Source organism: Dermacentor albipictus, chromosome 7 (assembly GCF_038994185.2).
Source record: "Dermacentor albipictus isolate Rhodes 1998 colony chromosome 7, USDA_Dalb.pri_finalv2, whole genome shotgun sequence".
In the NCBI taxonomy this organism is placed as follows: Eukaryota; Metazoa; Arthropoda; class Arachnida; order Ixodida; family Ixodidae; genus Dermacentor; species Dermacentor albipictus.
Window position 1 is genome coordinate 116,025,879 of NC_091827.1, and position 20,873 is coordinate 116,046,751.

Sequence of the window (20,873 nt, forward strand, 5' to 3'; positions counted from 1 at the left end):
CGCACTTCGTGCGCTACGAGTACAGCGCCGAAATTATACAGCGCGCTGAAAACGAGTGAATGGGTTGTTTTAGGATGGGATAAGCTTCCCCATCGGAAGGCACCCATTGCAATCCAAAACATAAAACTTACAATAGAAGTAGTAATTCTCTATATGTAATTGATCTTCTCTAGTGTACTGCATAATCAGCACACAAAAATATCCTGGTCACGGAAGAGGAGTGATGATCGATCGCCGGGACCCTTATAATCGTATTTCGTGCCTGTATGTTTCGTTTTCTACCAGCTTCGCTAAAGTTAGCCGGGACACCTCAATATATCAACACGCTTTGCCAGCCGTGTTTTTGAGATACCAGAGGATGAGCCAGCGCCTGCAGCAAGACGTCTTGGTCTCCGCGCCTTTAACAACTAGAAGCCTACGAGAAACAAGATGAAGCAGGGACAGATAACCGAAATACCATTTTTGCCGCCGCTCTGCAAAACACTTAAGCTCGCTCCACGTAGGTTCGCATTATTAGTTGAGAAACCTTGCAAACATTTGCAACTTACATGAATGTAATGGGCTTTCACCTACAATCGCAGGATATATAGAACGCGGTTCGATGCATTCGCATTCTTGCTTAAATTTTAAGTAAACATAAGAATAATTATGTAGAAACATTTTCTTGTAACTTGGTCACTCTTAACTGAAGGGTGCACAACATAGCTCCAAATCTTGTCCAGAGCATTGCTGAAAACCTTCTACATAGGACCGTGTTTTTGCAAGTGAGACCATGGGCCATGGACCATGGACCATTCGTTCGGTCGTCGTCAGCCGCGGGAAGCGGCCACGCTTTTGGTGACGTAGAAATGATGACACACTCCTGTCAATAATTTTGCTACCGAGAATGTCGTCTGCTAGGAACAGAACGCCAAGACAGGTATGAAGTTCGAGCTGTCATGAGCTCGCTGCGAGACCGGCTTCACATGGCAAGCTTGGTGAATTGGATAGGATTCAAACGGCGGCACCGGGTACAGAATGGCATGTATGAATTCAAGTAAATGTCTAATTCGAGCAAATTGCGCTTGCAATGGGAGCTGCGGTTGTAGCGTTCACGCTTCTCGAGGAGGAAGTAGATCGCGTGGAGATGTGAAATGTGTTTAAAATGATGGCAGAAAGTAAAGTGAATTCCGGCGTCGCCTTTGTTTCTCGGTGGTTCGGCCCCATACGCTACGACGGCGACCCGAGGGGGGGGGGGGGGTGCTCCTCCATAACAGACGGGAGGTTGGTTATATACCGTAACATTGAATTTGTGATATTTTGCAAGGCTTGAAGTTTATTCTGTCGTGAGTTTTCTCTAGGACACAGTGGCTACTGCATATTCGTTTAACATTCCTTATTTCTTGCTTTCATTGATTACAGAGAGTTTTTTCTGAATTTCGCGGTGTTTCATTTCCACTGAGGAGGCTATCGCCTTTGCAAACGAATCACTTGATAAAAAGAGATCGGGTACTTGGTGTTCGAATGTTCTTCTGCAAAAGAACGCGTTGACTTCTTTCTTCCGAATCACAGGAGAGACTAATGGGGACACGACCTGAGAGGGCGCTACTTGAAGAAATTGACGTAGAAATTAACAACCACACCAACGACGGAGAATTATTAACGCAATTGCAAGCGGGACTACGAGAAACACTAAAGACGACCCCGTTCCCTAGGAACATGCACCTGACACATAACCTCGAGAGACGGAAGGCAAAGGCGAAGGCACTCCTTCAAGACATAGATCAACATAAGCAGCAGGCGGTGTTCATTGACGCTGTCTGGATTAAAAATAGGGATGCGTATACCTCTGTCGTCGTAGACACTCAAGGTAACATACGGGATGCCATCAACGTCTATACCAAAGACCCAACAGTAGCAGAAAAAGTAGCAATCGCCTTGGTCATCCGGGCTAATCAGTGCACAAATATTTACAACGACTCTAGAACAGCCACACGCAACTTTACCAACGGATATGTGACATGGATAGCAGCAAAATTACTAGAGAAGGTCAACAGTGAGAGGATTGAAATCCGCTGGTTTCCTGCACATCTGGGGGTGCAGAAAACCTCGATGAGGTGGCAAATGAGGCAGCATGAGGACTTTCTAGCCGTGCTCTTCAAGACCTAGCAACTTACACTTCCCCCGGGGAACACAGGGATCGATTAATAACATATAAAGAAATCACGAAGCATAATTATTTAAGCTGAAGGGAATACCCATTGCCACACGGTAAGTTTTGCAGAGCCCAAGCGGTCACATTACGATTGCTACAGACAAGAAAATACTCAATTCCAGATTTTATTAACAGGATCGATCCGGAGAGGGAAACTCAAAGCAACTGTAATAAGTGCAATGGCATCATTGCACTTGACCACATGCTTTGGCAGTGCCCCGCGGTCTTCACAGACTGTGACAAGGCACAAGAATGCTGGCGCCAAATGCTACACAGCGAATCACTCTCTGACCATTCACGGGCCGTCCAGAAGGCCCGCGATGTGGCTGAAGGGCTCGGCGTGACAGTCCCAACGTGGGAGCAGCCCGCGTCAACCTAGGGTTGACCTTCAGGACCCAATAAAGTTCTTCATACCATACCATACCGGAAAAAAAAGCTGACGCGTTCTTCTCCAGAACACAGCTCGAACACCATGTACCCCATCTCTTTTCACCAATTGATTCACTGGAAGGACATTTGCGTCTTCAGAGCAAATAAGAGAGAGTGAAACGTAAAAGAAGAAACTCACTCCCCTAATCAACCAAAGCAAAAGATCGGGAGTGTTGGACAAAAACACTGTCACCAATTTATCACCGAGCAAGCTTCCGACAGGAGCAACCTAAATCCTGGCAAAACGTAACTTATTCAATGTTACCACTTATAACTCACACCTCCCCATGACGATCGCCACCCATGAGAGTGACATCCAGCTACCCGACCCCAAAGTGCGGGAACAGCAGAAGGGCAGCGGATTGGGCGAGTTGGTGTTCCATGGTAACAATAAAATGCAAACAGCGCTAGACGACTAGGCTGAAAACAAAGGACGCTAGGCGGAAAGCAAAGGAAATAATAAGGTCCAATAACAAGCGCAGAAGGGAACGAAACTTGTCCTCCGACGAAATAAGCGCACTGAGAATAGCGGAACAAGATACAAGCATTCTAACCGGCCGAAAAGGGCAACTCAACCGTTGTTTTGAACGTACAGCACTACGAGGAAAAGACATCCACCGTACTTAACAGCCAAGACTACGAGAAACTAAAGAAAGGACCCCACCACGAAAACCCAATCTGTACTGACTAAGAAGCTGGTCAGAATATTCCACACCAAACAGGATTCTCAATGTCGCTACCTAAAATTAATGTGTAGGAACGGATCCGCGCCAACTTATTACAGCTTGGCAAAACTCCGTAAACCTGGAGTCCCGTTACGGACAATCACGCTCTTTTCGTGCTCCTCACTGCGTTCACTACCCACATACTTGAACTACACTACATCCCCACTCAACGGAAGGACAGCCTCCCACGTGCGGGACTCTGAGAGCTTCGTCATACCCACATCAAAAGTACGTATCGAAAATGAAGAATGCTTGGTCCCTTTTGAGGTAATCTCTCTGTTCGCCGGAGTACCAGTTCAGTTGGCTATATCCGCAACTAGCATTGCCCTGGAACGCGACGATACACTCAACGAGAGAACCCATTTGAGTGTACACGAGATCTGCCACCTTCTCGAGCCGTGCCGGTCAAATACCTACTTCACCTTTCGAGGCAGCTACAACAGGTGGGTGTGAGGAACACCCGTGGGGGCTCAATTTCGTTACCATGGCTAACTTGACTGAGGAGAGTATCGATGAAAGAGCTCGGGGTATTTTTTAGCCGAAACAAATAGTTTTCCTCAGGTACAGAAAGGCTCAGGAAAACCTGCAATTCCACCTAAATTCCATAGACCAGGATATACAGTTCACATATGAGCGCGAAAAGAACTGATCGCTCCCATTGCTAGATGTACAAGTTACACGAAAAGACGGCGTTCTCAAATTTTCTGTCAACCGCCAACCAACCCACACGGGCCGCTACCTTCACTTGGAATCTAACAATCCGGTAACCCGCAAGGCGTCTGTTGTAAGTTTATTACTCAAAAGAGCCGAAGCGCATTGCTTATTGAAATCAGGTTAAAAAAAGGAAGCAGAACGGTTCTGAACGAACCTAAGAGCATCGCTACAGAATGAAGTTTACTCAAAAAGCCACCCGACAACAAAAAAAAGGAAGGAACAAACTACGTGACCTTCAACCGTTGACTTCCCAGCTACTACGGGAACAATTTTCTATCCCATAGGCCACAGAAAATTGAAAAAAAGAGGGCCTCAAAGTCTTGCACAAACCGATAAACACTTTCAATATCCTAAACTGATCCCCCCTGAACGGAAAGGCCATCCACCCAACGAAAAAGCTGAAGGAGTTGTCTATAAAGTGATCTGTGCCGACTAACCGCTGATGCACATCGGGGAAGCCAAAAATGTGAAAGAAAGAATGAGCCAACATGAGAATGACGTCAAATGATTCGACCGAATTCTCAGCCCCGCCGTCACCGAACATTTTGAAGACGCCGGCCACAACATTGTTTTCTAAGAAAACCAAATCCTTGAAATAAAAAGGAACTCATGAGAAAGACTGCTACTGGACTTTGTCAGAATACGGGGGGTAACATAAACCACGTGAAGGGCAACATACCCTATGTGCATATCCTAAAGGACGCCCAGCCAGGTAGATCCCCGGTATAGGTCACCAATAGCAATATATCTGTGCCCCCTCCCCCCTCCCCGGCAACCCCTTCAATGGTATTCCCGTGAGTGAAGCGCCCCAGCATCCGTCATCCCAGCCGACCAGCACCACCACAGCCATCGCAATCTTTAGCCTATTCCCGCTAGTCGTGAAAACGTTCCCAATCATGTGTGTCCCCACCTTTCGTGCTCCCCCTCCTCTTTTACGAAGGACCTTGTAAAAGCTGCACACCGACTTCACCGAAGAATATCCTCTGAAGAAGGAGCGGAATTGGCTCCGAAACGTCGGTTTAATAAAATTAGATCATTTGGCTGGAGCCACTCTTAAACTCCTATTCAGTTTTCCAAACCAGACAGGTAATTCTGTCAAAATGTTTAGCTTCAACTTTTTATAGGTGCATGCAGGAGAAAACATGGAAAACATATTCTCAAGCCAAGGCGAACGGTTCGTGGCACACATTAACCGGAGAAAGAAATCACTAATGAAAGTGCTCAAACACAAAAAGAACCCACACTTAGTATAATACAGGGAACAGTACAAGCGGCTCCATAAATCGTAACTGTTGCTAAGAGTTCCCGCTTTAGCTAGAATCAAAGTTCAACGACATGTGAGTGGCACAAAGTCAGTAGTGCAGCTATGGGTGTTATATGCAACTTCAACGTGTGCCCAATTTTGGAACAGAGGACGCCAAAGGCACACGGGAAGCGGGATCTCACAATTAGAGAAACGTTTCGCAGCTCGTTCAATCAGCCTGGTATTCGGTTTTCTAACCTGTACTGATGGATTCGAAGAACAGAATTTTAATTCTTTTTCAAACCAACGCAACAAACTATTCAAAACGAACTACTCGCATGGTTTCTAATTTCTTTTCGATCCTTTATGATTTGTGTCGGCTCGTTCATTTTGGCGCATGGCAGGGTGTACAGCCCAGGTATCGTTTTCTTTCAGCTTCATATGAGCGACTTGCCTCCCCCCCCCCTCATCGTGCATGCTCAAATACTCGATTATTAGTTGACGACGGTCCCGGTTTCTGCAAACCTAGGGTGCTATAACGTAAAACTATTCCAAACTTTTCTACTGCCATTCTGCAATCAGTCCTCCACGATACGTCAAAAAAATTTTTGGACCACCCCAACTTCGCGTGTCCGTCACGCGAAATCACGCATGCCGAGACAGCCCCCCATGTGATATGAGGTGTACACACTGATTATGCATTATTGGACCGAACAAAAGAAAAATACCTATTCGTGGTTCGATGCCTTTTCGCCATTAGCCCTCCGTTATTGGTCAATAATTTTTGCGTTGCACCCACCTCACCTGCCTGCCACACGACGTTACATAACCGCGAAAACCCACTGCGTCAAAGTGGCGTGTACGCGTTAAAGATGCAATAATATGCCGAACAAAACTGAATTTTCTTCTCAATAGCCGCAGGCTGCCCCGTTCCGAAAGGAATAAAAGATGGCTGCCGCTGATCACTCAGCCACTGGCTACGACACTGGGGTTACCAAACCCCACGCCAACGGCAAAGCTTATGGCTCAAGAAGTACATAATACCGTCAAAGAGATGTGGAAAGCGCAATGCCTCTCACAACTCAATAGGTTCGCACTGGGAAAACTGGGTAATGATCTGCTCGAAAAGATCCATTATAATCTGCCCTATGCGATAGACCAAGGGGAGGAGGCACCACGGCATGTGAGGAAACGCATCAACGTGTGCCCCATTCCGCCGAACATGCATCCCGCATATAACATCGAAACGATAACAGCAAGAGCGGAAGCCCTGCAGAAGAAATGGGACGAGCAACCTAACACCTTTTGCGTGGACGCTGCAGGTCCAAAGAATGCAGACGCCCAGTCGGTCGCTGCGAACCAGCGCGATCGCTGGATTGAGGCTCCATTCCGTTATGCCCCATTTGATTGCACACTTGCACAGACAGCCCACTATAGAAACATATTTCACATAGTTTACTCTCAGCGTTTACCTACCTATCACGCAAGTAGCCGGTTTGGGAGACGCCATCACTGCGACAGCGCGCAGTGGCGTTCACTGTACGTATTCGGTAAAGAGCTAGCGCCTGTAAACGATTCTGTGCTTTCAGCTTGCCCAAGAATATTATATCGACTGTCAAAAACTTCCCTCGTTTTGAGAGTACCTACATGAATGTCGAGGAGGGCTGCCGTGTGGTGTTTTTATTGTGCGCCGTAAGCCTAACCTATGAGCAGCGCGCTGCGTGATCCCTCATACTACGCAAGGGAGGCGCTTCCGACAGATGGTGACTCAATAACTCCTCGCCGCCAATAGTGTCATCCTGTTACTAGTGCTTCATGTTATGCGCCGCTGCAACAGCTATGTGTGTGTTTGCATAGATTTGGATTTGAAATTAGGGCCTTAGTTGGGGGCACATTCTTCTCCTATGCCGCCTCATGAATTCATTAAATGCAGCGCAACATAAAGACAATAGACCAGAACAATGTGAACGCACATAGCACTTCGTTCTTGTCCATTGTCAATTTTCTTAGCTGTAATAATAACGAATACACGCCAGCTCGTTCAACTTTCAGTGCTTATGTCCGGTTCATGAGCCAGTTTTTGTCCTAGAATATCTGCATGCCTATGTATCTTTTAATTTAATTTCTTGCCAATGGGCTTGTAACTCACGTGTCAATCTCCTGCTTCTAGAATATTGTGTGATGTGCAGGCCCTGACTCTCGTGAAGGCTCTCGTGAATCCACGCAGGCATGCAGGATGTTGTAACCTGCAAATCTGCACTGAAAATCTTGCTTTGATTGCTTTCAGTCAAGCTTTTCGGGGTGTACGATGTCTTGGAATGGTCCCCATTTGAATGGTGTTTAATATCATGCAGCATCATACTACTGTTACAGTGTTATTGTCACATCAGCATGCTAATATATGCGCCTGCCGTTTGTTTGTGTTTTCATAATTAGCATCTTCCTCTGTGTGTTGGGCAGTTGCATATACTCCTGGCGTAATTGTTCACCTCCTTATTGCATGGTATGGGCCTGTTGTGTTTCAAGTTCAGTTGCTCCTGTGGAGTTTTTGGAAGGAGCAGAAGTCATGTTTGCATCGCTTATGCTCGCTGGCATAGTATCTTACGATGAAGTACCTACCTCGTGAGGCAAAGAATGTCTGCCGCAGGCTGCAGCTCTACTCTCTCAAGGTACTTGTTCGTTTGCTCTTTCCCGTAGAGGTCTTCTAGCACGGTAAAGTTGGAAAGACCGGTCAGTACCCGACGCCTGTATTCGATGAGTTGTCTTTTTTCTGTGCTGTTAGTAATTCATATCATACAATGACTTGGACATAAGTGTAGCATCTGCGATATTTTATACTATTCGCTCCGCCACACTCCATAATTACGAGATTATTCTTTGCACTAGATGTAAAATTTGTGTTCAGGCATGGCGTAATTGTTTCACCCACGTGCTGACAATGCCGTGTTGATCTTAAACTAGCTGAAGATTTGGGGATGTTGACTGGCGGGTATAATTCGCTAGATATGTGAAGCACAACGTGCAATCTGGGGTAGTTCTTTATTCTAGCCTTGTTTCCGATGTCATTCTAAGCTGACTTATCAGAAAGTGAGACGCCAGACTGGGTAATAACGTGTGCTATGTTATCTAGAGCTTGTTCGGGCATTTTTGAAGTACAGTTTCCTTGCAATACAGATTTGTTCTTTTTTTGCGTGTATGCAGGTAATGCTTTCAAAGGGTGTGTCATCAGAAACGAGAAGCTTGTGGTTCTTTATTCAATAAATTACCATATTGTGCATACTTTCTTTAAAAATGCCAAGGTGATATGTTCTTGCAAGTAGCCCGGTACCTCTATACTTAAAAAAGGTATTAATCACAGAGGACATCGTTATGTGGGTTCACATGCCAATAAATGTGATGACGAAACTGGTATTAGAAACATGTAAGGCATGGATGCTTCCGCACGCTTTCTTACCTGTGGACATGTAAGAACCGCATATACTTGAAAGATTCAATAATTCACATAAGGGGATGCAACTAGCTGACTTCACTAGGCAGTTTTCATTTACTTTCTTTTAACGTGCCATCTTTTATTGTTTCATGTACATAAGAAGAGGGTGTTTGCCTGTTTTTTTTTTGCATTGTTGCGCGAGTTTCAGATGACGGTGCATTAAGGTGCGTTGCCAATATTTTATAACTGTAGAGCTAATTACCGCCCAAATCAAACGTTAATACAGGGGCTATAAGGTCCGAAACATATTCAAGGTTTACTGGTTTCTGTGAACGGAAAAAAGATGCTCCATCAGCCAAGAGTTGCAACTTAACGTGTATGAAATATTCGAAAACAAATTGACGACGCCTCTTATTCAAGCCATTGAGTTAATGTTATCGTAGGAAATTGATTACATTAGCCTACATGTTTCCCACGTCAACTTTAATGAGGGAGGTAAGATAGCCTTAAAGATTCATCGGGAAATTCACGCTTCAAAACCTGCAAGAAAAGAATGCCGTTAAACAGTCCCGCGTTCAGCACAAGTTTGAAACTTTGGGTACTTTCCTGCCTTGTTATTAGCCTTTGCCGAGGTTGCAATTATTTGAACTGCTCTGTACACGATATTTTTATGCTACTTAAGAAAAGAAAATTTTGACGAACGAAACAAACGTGAAAATGAACTTATTTGCTACGTAGCGTGTCAACGAAGGCATATAAATTAACGCATATAAACTGGATGCTGTTCTTGGCAGGTGTACACATGGAGGTCACAAAGAACGGCTAGCGATTTATTAATCACTGTGTGGTAACCAAGGCAAAAGCCGCGTTTATCATAGCACTTGGGCAGAAATCTTTTAATTTAGCTGCCCACACTTACATTCCTCGTTCGTGTTCACAAAGCCCAAACAAAGCAATACCAGATTCCCACATGCGCGAAAGAAGAACCGCAGATGCAGACAACGCATGGTCTTAAGCACACTACATATTGGAGCAACCTGTTAACTGTAACGAAAACTAGCAGCAATAACATCATTTATGCAATACACCTGTTGTCTTCCGAAACAGAAAACAGCTCAATTAAATTTTTTCCCCAGCACAGTGATAATTGGTGAAATTTGAGCCAGTCCGTGAACTGGAATACGGAATAGACCCCACATCGAAACGCTGTCTGAAACATTCACCATTATTTACTTTATGCGGTCCACTCAACACTGCACGCTTCATTTTATTTCATTTTCTGACCATGCAAGATGTTAGGCGCAGCAGGTGTTGAAGCACGACAAATGAACGAAAATACCTTGAATGCTCTTCAGCTAGATGGCTACCTTTTCTAATTATCGCCTAATTAGAAGCGTGCTCTTTGTCATGCGGCAGCAATTTATGTGGTCAATATTCTCGTGGATTTTTTATCGATTAGGAGGATTTGTTTTATACACCACACGCTATTTCCGTGGAACCTATTGCACTGATGAAAAATAAGACTTGTGGGAACTCCTTAGAGCAAACCTGTGCACGACTTGGAAGATAAACCGCATGCTGCCCCTCTGTTCTTCTAATTGGCGGCCTGCCTCTATCGATCATGAGCCCGATTCATTGTCCCGTAGTTCATTCACCAACTGCGTTAAAGCATATCGCTTCACTTGTTCAACTCTCCACGCAACAAATTGCTACAAATAGCAGTAAAGCAATGAAAAAAAAATACTGAACAAGACAATGTGGCGGACATATTTTTTCTCAAAAGATAGCACTGGCTCCTCTTGAACAGGCACTCGGTCCTGGCAACGCTGCTCACAAAAAATAAATTAAGTTTAGGGGTTCTACGAGGGAAAACTATGACATCATTATGAATCACACCATAGTGTTGGACTCCTGAATAATTTCGACGACCTAGCGTTACTTGGCGTACAGCAATTGTATGGTGTGCTGCTCTTTTTTTTTTCCATTGCGCTCTATGATCATGCAGGGTCCACGGCCGGGATGAAAACTCGTGACGTCTTGCTCAAAAGCACAACAGCGTTACCACTGAGCTACTACAGGAGGTGCCTAAGCGGCCAAAGAAAGTAACTTTGATTTGCCAATCTTGACATATGAGCATTGGCCTTTGTGTGCCAGCTACACGGTTTTGAGAATAGCGCTGAAGGTGCCAACAACATATTTGGCGCCCATGAGAAGATATCAAAGTGGCTCCGTACCTGAGGTTGCTGCCGCCTTCGCACACTTCCATGAAAATGTTCTGGGGCTGCCCGGCGAGGTCGGTGAGGTGGACTTTCTCCAGCGCCCTCCTGACTTCCTCGTCGGAGCAGGCGTACGTGGGATCCAGGACTTCCCGCAAAGGGCCGCGCATCAGGCATGGATCCTAGTGCCACAAACGGTCTTACAAGCAGTGTACATGCAACGGTGCGAAGTGAATGAACAGCTAATTGATTTGAGTTATTGTCACAAAATGATACTGATGATGTCATAAGGCTCGGTAACTATCTGGACCAGCTGAATATTCTACAGAGTATATTCTACTTTGTAGAATATTCTCAGCCCAATGTTCCATACGTGTTATTTCATTAGGTCCCTTCGGAAACGTGGCCGGCAGGGACGGGGCGCACCGCAACGTGAAGTTCTGCCACAGAACGAAATATTGACGCATCCACCACAACAAGCCGTGGTCTGAGAACAAATGGCTAGCTGGCGTCAATTGTCTTAACCCCTGAGCTACCTACGCCTGAAGGCGTAAAGAAAGTGCACATAGAAGTTAAAAAAAGTGATGGTTGAAATCTTCTAAAATACTTCCCGTTACACAGCCTCCATAAACGAGATGAAAGCAGAATCTCTACGCAATGATGTCTTATTGGCATCTCCTTTAAAAGAGTCCTGAACCACCCCTTGAGCTTGCTAAAAAAACTCTGTGGATAGCATGCGCTGCTGTGAATATCTCAGCCAAGTTTCACAGTCGTGCGCCACGTATGGAGCTCAAAAACGGAGCGCGAACTCACCTTTCTCTCAAACGCTGTGTTTGCAACATAAACCTCCTCTTCACTCCTTTCTGGGCACTTTAATTCGTAATATCGGGGATCCCATACGCGGCTGCAATTAGCCAGTAGCGGACGGACTTCAAGAGAAAAGGCTGTCATCATCTGTGGGCTTCTTCCTACCGTTACAGTGTATACTTTTTCATGAAGTTTATTAACAGTTTCAGTAAGCGAAAATCTTCTTTCGACCTTCGATAATAATTACGTACTTCCGGAACAAGCGGACTATCCTCTGCTGGCGCAACGCTCGGCCACAGCCACCCGCTTCAAAATTAAGGATTCGCCACTATGCTTATTGGTGTTGTACCCGGTGAGTCCCGCTAACTTTGACTAGGTTTGAACACTCAACTAGCCTCGAACCACGTGAAACTTAAGGTCAGACCACACGCGCGCATGACAGTGCACGCTCATAACTGGCTGATCCTGGTTAGACGTCTTGGCAGACTTGTTGATAGCGCATCAAAAATACGCAAGTTGGATGAGGCAACTATCCGTCGGCCAAGCTAGTCAAAGAGAAAGCCGGTCTGCACCACGTAGCACGGTCTGACTGGGACGTAGAAGCGCGAGCACGCAATGAAGCACTGCAGTGCGTAAATAAGCGCTGCTCATACGCACAATGGTTGCATGTAGCTGCGATCTTCTACGTAGCGTAGATACCACAGCCGCTACAGCGAGTCCATCGCCTGGACACACTGCGGTTCGCCAAAGACAACAGCGTTTGGCTTACCTTTGGCGCGTGTTGTGTAGGCGAAGCGTTAAGAAGAATCCCCGCTCCTCCTTCACAGTAAAGGGTGTTGAAGGAGCAGAAGCACCGCAAACCGCGTGTTTGATTGCCATTAATTCCTCTTCTACTGAATGCATTGGAGTACTTTTTCCAGCGAAGTATTTTTGACATAGCAGTTTTATTTTCAAAATAATTTCTACACCTCGATAAGAAGTGCTGGTTCAGGGCCCCTTTATAGTAAGGTGCTGAGGAATAGTCACCTTGCCTAATTGCGTTATTCATGTATGCTTTACATGCCTCTCATTCAAGTATTTTGCATACATCGCCTTAATATTCTTTCAAAATCTTTTATTAATCTTTTCTTCTTCCTTAAGCTTCTATAGCTGCCTTGTATTCGCATATATGGCTGTAAACCTCTCTTGCTTATCATTGCTCTTGAGTGGTTGATGCTTCCATACACTTTAAATCCAAGTGGTCCTGGAAGAAGCGCGTTAACGATGGCTCTAACAGGTTAAATACATTCGCATTCCATTAAGATGCGCTGAGTAGTCACCGAATGTATGCTGCAGCAGACATATGCCTCGTCATGTTGCGAATATTTGCCTCCATATGTTTATAATTTTGCAATTAGTCTTAGCCTCAAACAGCAAAGCACTGCTCTTTGTGCTGTACAAGTTCTCCCTTTTAATTTGCTTCTTCTTTTGCATTGCATTATTCTGCCACTTATTGACTGCACTTTGTTTACTTGTGTGGGGCGTCTAACTTCAAACAATTTATAAAATATTTCATAGCTGCTTTTTCTTGCTAACGATTACTGAGAACGGTTGCTAGAAATATATTTAATGCTGTCTTCACGTCTACTGTTTCATTTTTCCGTTCTTGTGAGCTATGGTTACGTCTTGGAACCAGCGTTTCTCGTTATCAGTCTGCTTCGTTGTTCATTGTGGCGGCCCTAGCAGGGAAGCATAATGATTTGCAGTGGCGCGGCGATCGAGCTGCGCACCAGCCCCGCAGCAATAAACAACTCCACGGGGCGTTCCGCGGGCCTCCCGTAAGTGGGCCGTCGTGAGTGCTGGACACCAGGCACTTGGACACATGATCCGACTCGCTGTGCCGAACGTCGTGCGCGAGCTCCCTTTTGTGATTACTTTGTGTGCTGCTTTCCTTTCGCACTAGGCCCGCGCACCGCACTTCTGTATGCACCTTTTCCCTCTTTTCTCCTCTCTTTCTAAAGTACTCACCACTTCCGGCGCGCCTCGCGCGCCCTCTCAATTCTCTCTGTTTTAAACAGAATAAACTATACCTTATTACCGAGAAGACGTGTGTCCATCTTGTGTCCATCGTGTCCACTTCGTAGAGCCAACACGGCTCTACGAAGTGGCGACCCGTAGTTTACTTCGCGGCATTGCCGAAGGTATTGTGGAGCCATGCACAGCAGCGAGATGCGACCAGACACTGAACCTACGGGCACGACCCAGCAACAAGGCGTCTCCGCGGTTTCTATCTGGCTCCCATCATACTGGGACCACAACCCTGCAGTTTGGTTTCTACAAGCGGAATCGCAATTTGTTCTCTCTGGCGCTCGCACGGAACAACGCAAGTACCACCTAGTTGTTTCGGCACTGTCGCCTACTGCTGCAGAAGAAGTTGCCAACGCACTGCTTTCTGGACCGCCTCCCACCACTCTATACAGCGATTTTAAGGCTGCACTTATCGAGCGCACAACCATATCGCAGCGAGCCCGCATACAGCAGTTGCTCTCCGTGCAGGACTTGGCAGACTGCCGGCCAAGCCAGCTACTTCGCCGTATGCGACAGCTAATGAGCGGCAACAAAACAGTCAGCAATGACCGCCTCCTGTGGGAACTATTCATGAAGCGCATTTTAGTAAACGTTCAGATAGTACTCGGTACAACCACTGTAATGGACCTCAACAGCCTTGCCAGTGTCGCGTAGCTGTCTTTACGTTTTTTTCGTTGCCTGTGCTGTGTGGCAGTGTTCCTTCCTTTCTTGCCGCTTTTCTCTCCAAACGTCTTTACGCGCACGAGTGGGGAGGCCGGTTGGGGGAATCTCACGCGCGGCACCACCCGTTCCGCCTGAGGGTCCAGCCGGCCGACCGCGTTGTCCCCCGCCTTCGTACTAGTGACAGAAGCGGCGTCTCCTAATTTCCCAAACAGCTTGGGGATGCTTCTCTACTGTTTTGTGCGCTTTCTCTTTGTAGACGCCGCTAGTTCTTCCTTCTAGTTCGTCCAAAGCCCAACGGATGTCTCCGTAGTTTTCTGTGCATCTTTACTTTTCTTTGGGTCATAATTCTTCAGGCAAGCGGCTGTCATCAAGTTCAAGCTCGGCGAAGTCCACCCACGATTGGCTGTGAGAATTTGAATCTGTGCAGCCTGATTGGCCCTGGTCAACGAAGAGTTCGTATTGGTGTTCTGTTTTGCTCTCTGGCGGGATGGTGTGACGTTTCCCGAGGGTCCCAGGAGTGTTCTTGCCGGAGACACCAAGGGACGAGGTCGTAGCGAGTGCTGCCGAGATGTCGCAGTTATGAATTGTAGAAATGCGTAAGTGCTTATGTTCGATTAACCAAAGTTCAAATAAATGAAATCAAGAAATGTCTACGGATCTCCAGTGTGCTCACTTCATCTCTCCGGCGCGGAACAAGTAGCGGTCAACATTCTACGCTACACCAGCTTGGCGGACAAAGTCATGGAGGTGGTGATGCCAGCGGTGTTCAACGTAACGCCATCAAGCATCACTGTGAGTTAAGTGCCGCAAACATCATCCTCCGCCACTTTTCCCATCGACGCGCTTTGCAATCGCCTTGAACAATTAGCTTGTGCTGCGGAGCGGCAGCGCGCTTCACCCCATGACGGAAGGTACCGCAGCTCGAGTAGATCATGGCGTACAAGGGAAGAACGCTCCCGATCTCAAACGCCACCACGGGTATGCTTTTATCACCATCACTTCGGGCAGAAGGCGCGCCTCTGCCTATGTCCTTGCGCATGGCAGGGAAATCAGCTGGCCGACCTTTAATGGCGAAAACCAGTCAGCGCCAAAGCAAAAGTCGCCTATTCCTTGCATGGACAGAACCACAACACAGCAGTACCTGATGAACACCGGGACGGAGATCAGCATTATTCCTGCGAAATGTTCCGACAGAACGACACCACCAACCTCCTACCTTCAAGCGGTTAACGGTAGCAGGGTACCTGTTTACAAGTCGCGGTCCCTCACCCTGAACCTTGGCCTACGCCGCATATACCGTTGGGTTTTCCTCGTCACTGACGTTCACCGTGCTCTTATTGGCGCTGATTTCCTGGACCACCATGGACTACTGGCCGATGTGAAACGCCGACGCCTGCTGGACACTGCTACGTCGCTCTCTGTTCATGGCGTCATTTCCTGTGACTCGCCTATAGTCGCTCCAATCACAACAGTTGCCGGTGATCCTTCTGCTTGCCTCCTTCAAAAGTTTCCCAACCTCACAGAACCACCCGACCGGACAAAACTAGTACAGCATGAAGTACGTCATCACATCCTAACAACTGGTCCACCTGTATATGCTCGCCCACGACAACTCGCCCCCGAGAAACTCAAAATTACCCGACCAGAGTTCGAACACATGCTGGAACTTGGAATCATGCGATCATCGTCCAGTAGCTGGGCGTCTCCGCTCCACCTGGTTCCCAAGAAATCAGGTGACTGGAGGCCGCGTGGGGAGTACCGATCCCTGAATGAAAAAACCATTCCAGATCCGTACCCATTGCCTAACATCCAAGATTTAACGTCGGCACTGGATGGCACTACAGTATTTTCCAAAATTGACTTGGTGCGAGCCTTTCACCAAATTCCTGTAGCAGAAGAAGAAATTCCAAAAACAGCAGTTACTACCCCATTTGGCCTCTTTGAATAGTTGACAATGCTCTATATCTCTTCTCCCCACCTTTCATCGACCCCATCCCGCTCCCATGTGTAGGGTAGCAAACCGGTTAAGCTAAACTGGTTAAGCTCCCTGCCTTCTTTCTCCACTTTTTCCTTCCTTCCTTGAGAATGTCAGTCGGTCTCCGATAGGCTGTACAGACATAACGGTTCATGGGCACAGTCGCACGTGGCCTGCCGTTGGTTTTCGCCTACGTTGACGACTTGCTTGGGGCAAGCTCATCCCACGGAGAGCACCTCCAACATCTCCATCAGCTTCTTGAGCGCCTATCAGCAAATGGTATCGTTTTCAACACTGCCAAGAGCGAGTTCAGGGTGCCATCACTTGATTTTCTCGGCTATCGCTTGGATAACAATGGCATCCGCCCTTTTCCTCACAAAGTGCAGGCCATCATGGAGGTCCCTAAGCCAGATTCAATCACTAAGCTGGACCACTTTCTAGGCCTGGTAGACTTCTACCACCGATTCATTAGAAACTGTGCTATGCTGCTGGTACACCTCGAGCGTTTGCTCTGCGGCAAACAATCGTCAACTGCACTGACCTGGAGCAGCACGGCAGATGAAGCCTTCAACTCTATCAAGCACGCTTTGGCCGATGCCACAATGCTATCTCATCCCAACCCGAGCTATCCGTTGTCGTTCATAAATGTGCCTCCGGCTCGGTGGTCGGAGCCGTACTGCAACAAAAAGTGAACGGTGGGTGGCAGCCCCTTGCCTTTTTCTCAAATCGCATGAGCCGACACGAACACGGTGTGGAATAATTAAGGCTATGACCAATGCTGTGGAAGTCACTTCGTGAGTGCGACTACAAAACTGCGTGAGACTCTTTCGGGCGGCGTACAGGGGCCGCGCACGCAGGAGCCTCGAAGGAACGACTCTCACTCGTCGGGGTTCTCTTTAAGACTGAATGTTTATTTTACAAAAGACATCGCAGTTACGAGAAGAGGAAGACAAAAAGAAAAATACCAAATCCAAATTGTTCGTTGGCCCCACCGATGCCTTCGTCGTTCTCGGAGGCGCCGGCCATTTGCGCCCAGAACGCGGTCCGCCGAAAACGCGGGGCACGGATAAGGTTGTGGGTCGAGGTGCCGGTTGGGCCCCCAACCACGGTTGCAAGAAACGTGCGACGATCGCTAACAATTCTCAACAACCTCCCCCGCAATGAGCGTCGGCTCATTCCTCCCCTAGTTCGTAGAGGGTTTGGACTGGTCGTGCCAGCGGCTTTCGGTTTGGCAAAGAATTCTTCCATGCTAGAACTCAGCCGTCCCTTCCAGCGAACGTTTCGACAACCCGGCATAGCTTCCACATCCGTCGCGGAACCTTCTCCTCCCTGAGTAGGACAATGTCCCCTTCCCATATGCTTCTCTCTTTGCTCTGAGCGGTAACAGGAGCAGAGCGAAGTTCTAGTAGGTATTCCTGTCTCCATCTTCTCCAGAATGAATTTTCAAGTGTCATCCGGTGTTGCCAGCCTCTTGTGAGCACAGCCTTCGTAGATTCGGTGGAGACCATTTCTCCAGTCTTGGGCAAACTTGTTATTCGCGCCCAATTAAGAAATGCCATGGCGTTAGGGGCAGAAGCTACTCCACGTGCGAATGAATGAACGTGAGTGGGTGGGAGTTCACAACCGCCTCGATCTGAGTAAAGATGGTGGTCAAGCTGTCATAATGTAAAGCACTTCTACCGATGACCTTTCGCAGCCCTGATTTTCTAGGGACGGAAACGTTTCTGGGACGGACCATTTCAGCAGATCGGGAAGGATTTGTTGGGATCCTTTCCAGTGTCAACATCTGGAAATAAGTGGATCGTCATGGTGACACACTACCTCACCCGCTTCGCAAAACTAAATTCTGCCGAAAGGTAGTGCAGCCGAAGTGTAGAAATTTTCGTCAAGAGCATCCTGTTGCGACATGGTGCCCCAGAAATTCTCACCACCGACAGACAAATGACCTTTACAGCAGAGCTGACCAGAGTCATTCTGCAATACAGCCAGGCAAGACACAGGAGGCCAACTGCCTACCACCCGCAGACCAATGGTCTTACGGAGCGGCTGAAGAAGTCTCTCGCCGACATGCTAGCAATGTACGTCGATGTCGCACACAAGACGTGGGAAGCCGTCCTGCCGTATGTAACCTTTGCTTACAACTCGGCAGTGCAAGAAACCACACAGATAACGCCGTTCATGCTGGTTTACGGCAGGAAGCCGACGACGACTTACGATGCCATGATGGTGTACGTCACCAATGAAAAGAATCTTGACGTTGCCACCAATCTCCAGCGCGCCGTAGATGCCCGGCAGCTCGTTCGCCTGCAGATCAAAAATTAGCAGAGGATGGACAGCGATAGCTGACACTACAATCTTCGACGACGCTACGTGGAATATCAGCCCAGCGACCATGTTTGGGTTTGGACCCTGATACGCCGACGATGACTCAGTGAGAAACTATTACGCTGGTATTGAGGACCCTGCAGGATCATCCAGAGCATTCGTGCACTCGACTATGAGGTCGTGCCAGTCGGTATTTTGCTATCACAGAGGCATCGCTCACGACATGAAATAGTCAGTGTTAAGCGACTGAAGCCATTGTACCAGCGCTAACGAACTTTAGTACTTTGCGTAGCTGAACTTTGGGCTTTTTTTGGTGATTGTTTTACTTTGAACTTTGCTTTGTTGTTTTATTACTTCTGTTTAATAAGACTCCTTGTTTTTCGTTGTCCTGTTTGTAGCATCGAAACGATGCTTTTTGAGAGGGAAGCATTGTCACAAGTTCTTTACATTTTCTGGGTGACTGCTTTTGACCGCCTAACAAATGTTATTACTGATGCATCCGTGATTAGTTCTGGTTTCGGTCCTCGGATGCGGATGGGTGCAGCCGCATAGTGGCAGTGTCCGGAACTACATGTGAACTTCCCTCACTGTGCCGATGGGTGGAGCCACATCCCTGGCAAGGCCTGGTGTTCGCGTTCTGTTGTCACCGAACCTTGTGCAATCTGATTTCATGCATGCGCAACGCGAATAGTGTAGAACTTTCTGGAAGACACGCGGGCAGCAGCGATTACTCTGTAACCTACGACATACAAATGTTGAAAAACCGACGCATTTGAGTGGCTGAACAGATTTCGGACGATCGCCGACTGCGTTCACCACTGGTGCCACTCTTTGAGTGTAGCCTGTTTTTGAGGGCACAAGTTCGCCCAGTAAAATGCTAGTTTTGTTATTCCCAGTTTTGCTACTCTCTTCACCGTCACTATTACGTCACAACTGAGGGCCAAGATGAACTTCTCCGAGGCAAGCGCAAACTTCACTTAAGTGCATAAGTTGAATCCGTTGCTTGCGGAAAGGTAGTCTGTCAGGGTTCTTCACGTTATCGTACTTGTTTCTGTCCTTAGCACGCCTTGTAATACAACGAGGGTAATTCCAGACCATACTAGGCTCTCGTACGGATGACCTGATGGCAGAAATTATTTCAGAAGGTGCCATTTTCAGTTTTCAATTATTATAAGGGCATGAAACATTGCTACTTTCACTGTCAGAACAAACATGACATCTGCATCTGAATACAGTTATTCTGATTTGAGCTAGCAGCATATGAAGAGAATGGCCCTCCATGGCTTGGTCATCTATTTAGGAGCAGCTTCACTGCCGATGACGAGCGGCCTCTTATTTTTATCAGTTTGCTATATAGCTTAAATGAAAGTGATTCGCACCAATGTTGCATGACCCAAGGCCCTTGACCGAAGCTAACTCCTGGCGTACTGTTGTGTGAGGAAGTGTATGCAACACACGAAAGGAGAGCATCAGGTTGCAGCCGCTGCCGTCTCTTGGCATCCTGTAGAATCATTGCGAAAGTACGAGTTCCACTAAAGAATGAACGCTGTGCCAATTTGCACCGTCGAAGTCGTAAACTAGGCTTATATACTAGGAGGTTGCGTGCCTTTCTTTTCTCTTTCCAACAAAACATTCCACCGCACTGACATATATGAAAAAGAAATTGAAGCATATATACGATATATTGACACATACGGAAAAGAAATTGCGACTCTACTAAGCAATGGCAGGAAGCTCGAGGATACGAACCTCAGAATAAGGAACTACTCCGTTGCTGCTCGCGATATTGCGTCGCAAACTTTGGAAGTTCTCGAAGTCAATAAAGAGGGAGAGTGATCGCCCTCGCCTTGTCTTCAACAAGCTTTTTGTAAATAAATGACGCTTACGTCTGGGACACAGATGCCAACTGCGCAATTCGTTTCAACATATCTGAAAATAGTGCACCACAAGTAGAAAATTTAGCCTCGGGAAGCCACGACGAATTTTTCAATCATCCGCCTGCCTTAGCGTAATCAACTAACCCTTCTCTGCCATCGCTCGATAAACATACTCATGATAACCCACTGTGCTTCCTTTATACAAATA

General features: G+C 47.1%; 1 protein-coding gene across 1 annotated transcript in view; it reads right to left on the reverse strand.

Annotated features, from left to right (window-relative positions):
- LOC139047899 (ATP-binding cassette sub-family C member 2-like) overlaps positions 1–20,873 on the reverse strand; it is a 179,515-nt gene that overhangs the window by 5,838 nt on the left and 152,804 nt on the right. Inside the window, exon 12 of the mRNA XM_070522076.1 lies at positions 10,970–11,133. Within this exon, the coding sequence (XP_070378177.1) occupies positions 10,970–11,133 (164 nt within the window). The remainder of the gene's footprint in view (positions 1–10,969; positions 11,134–20,873) is intronic.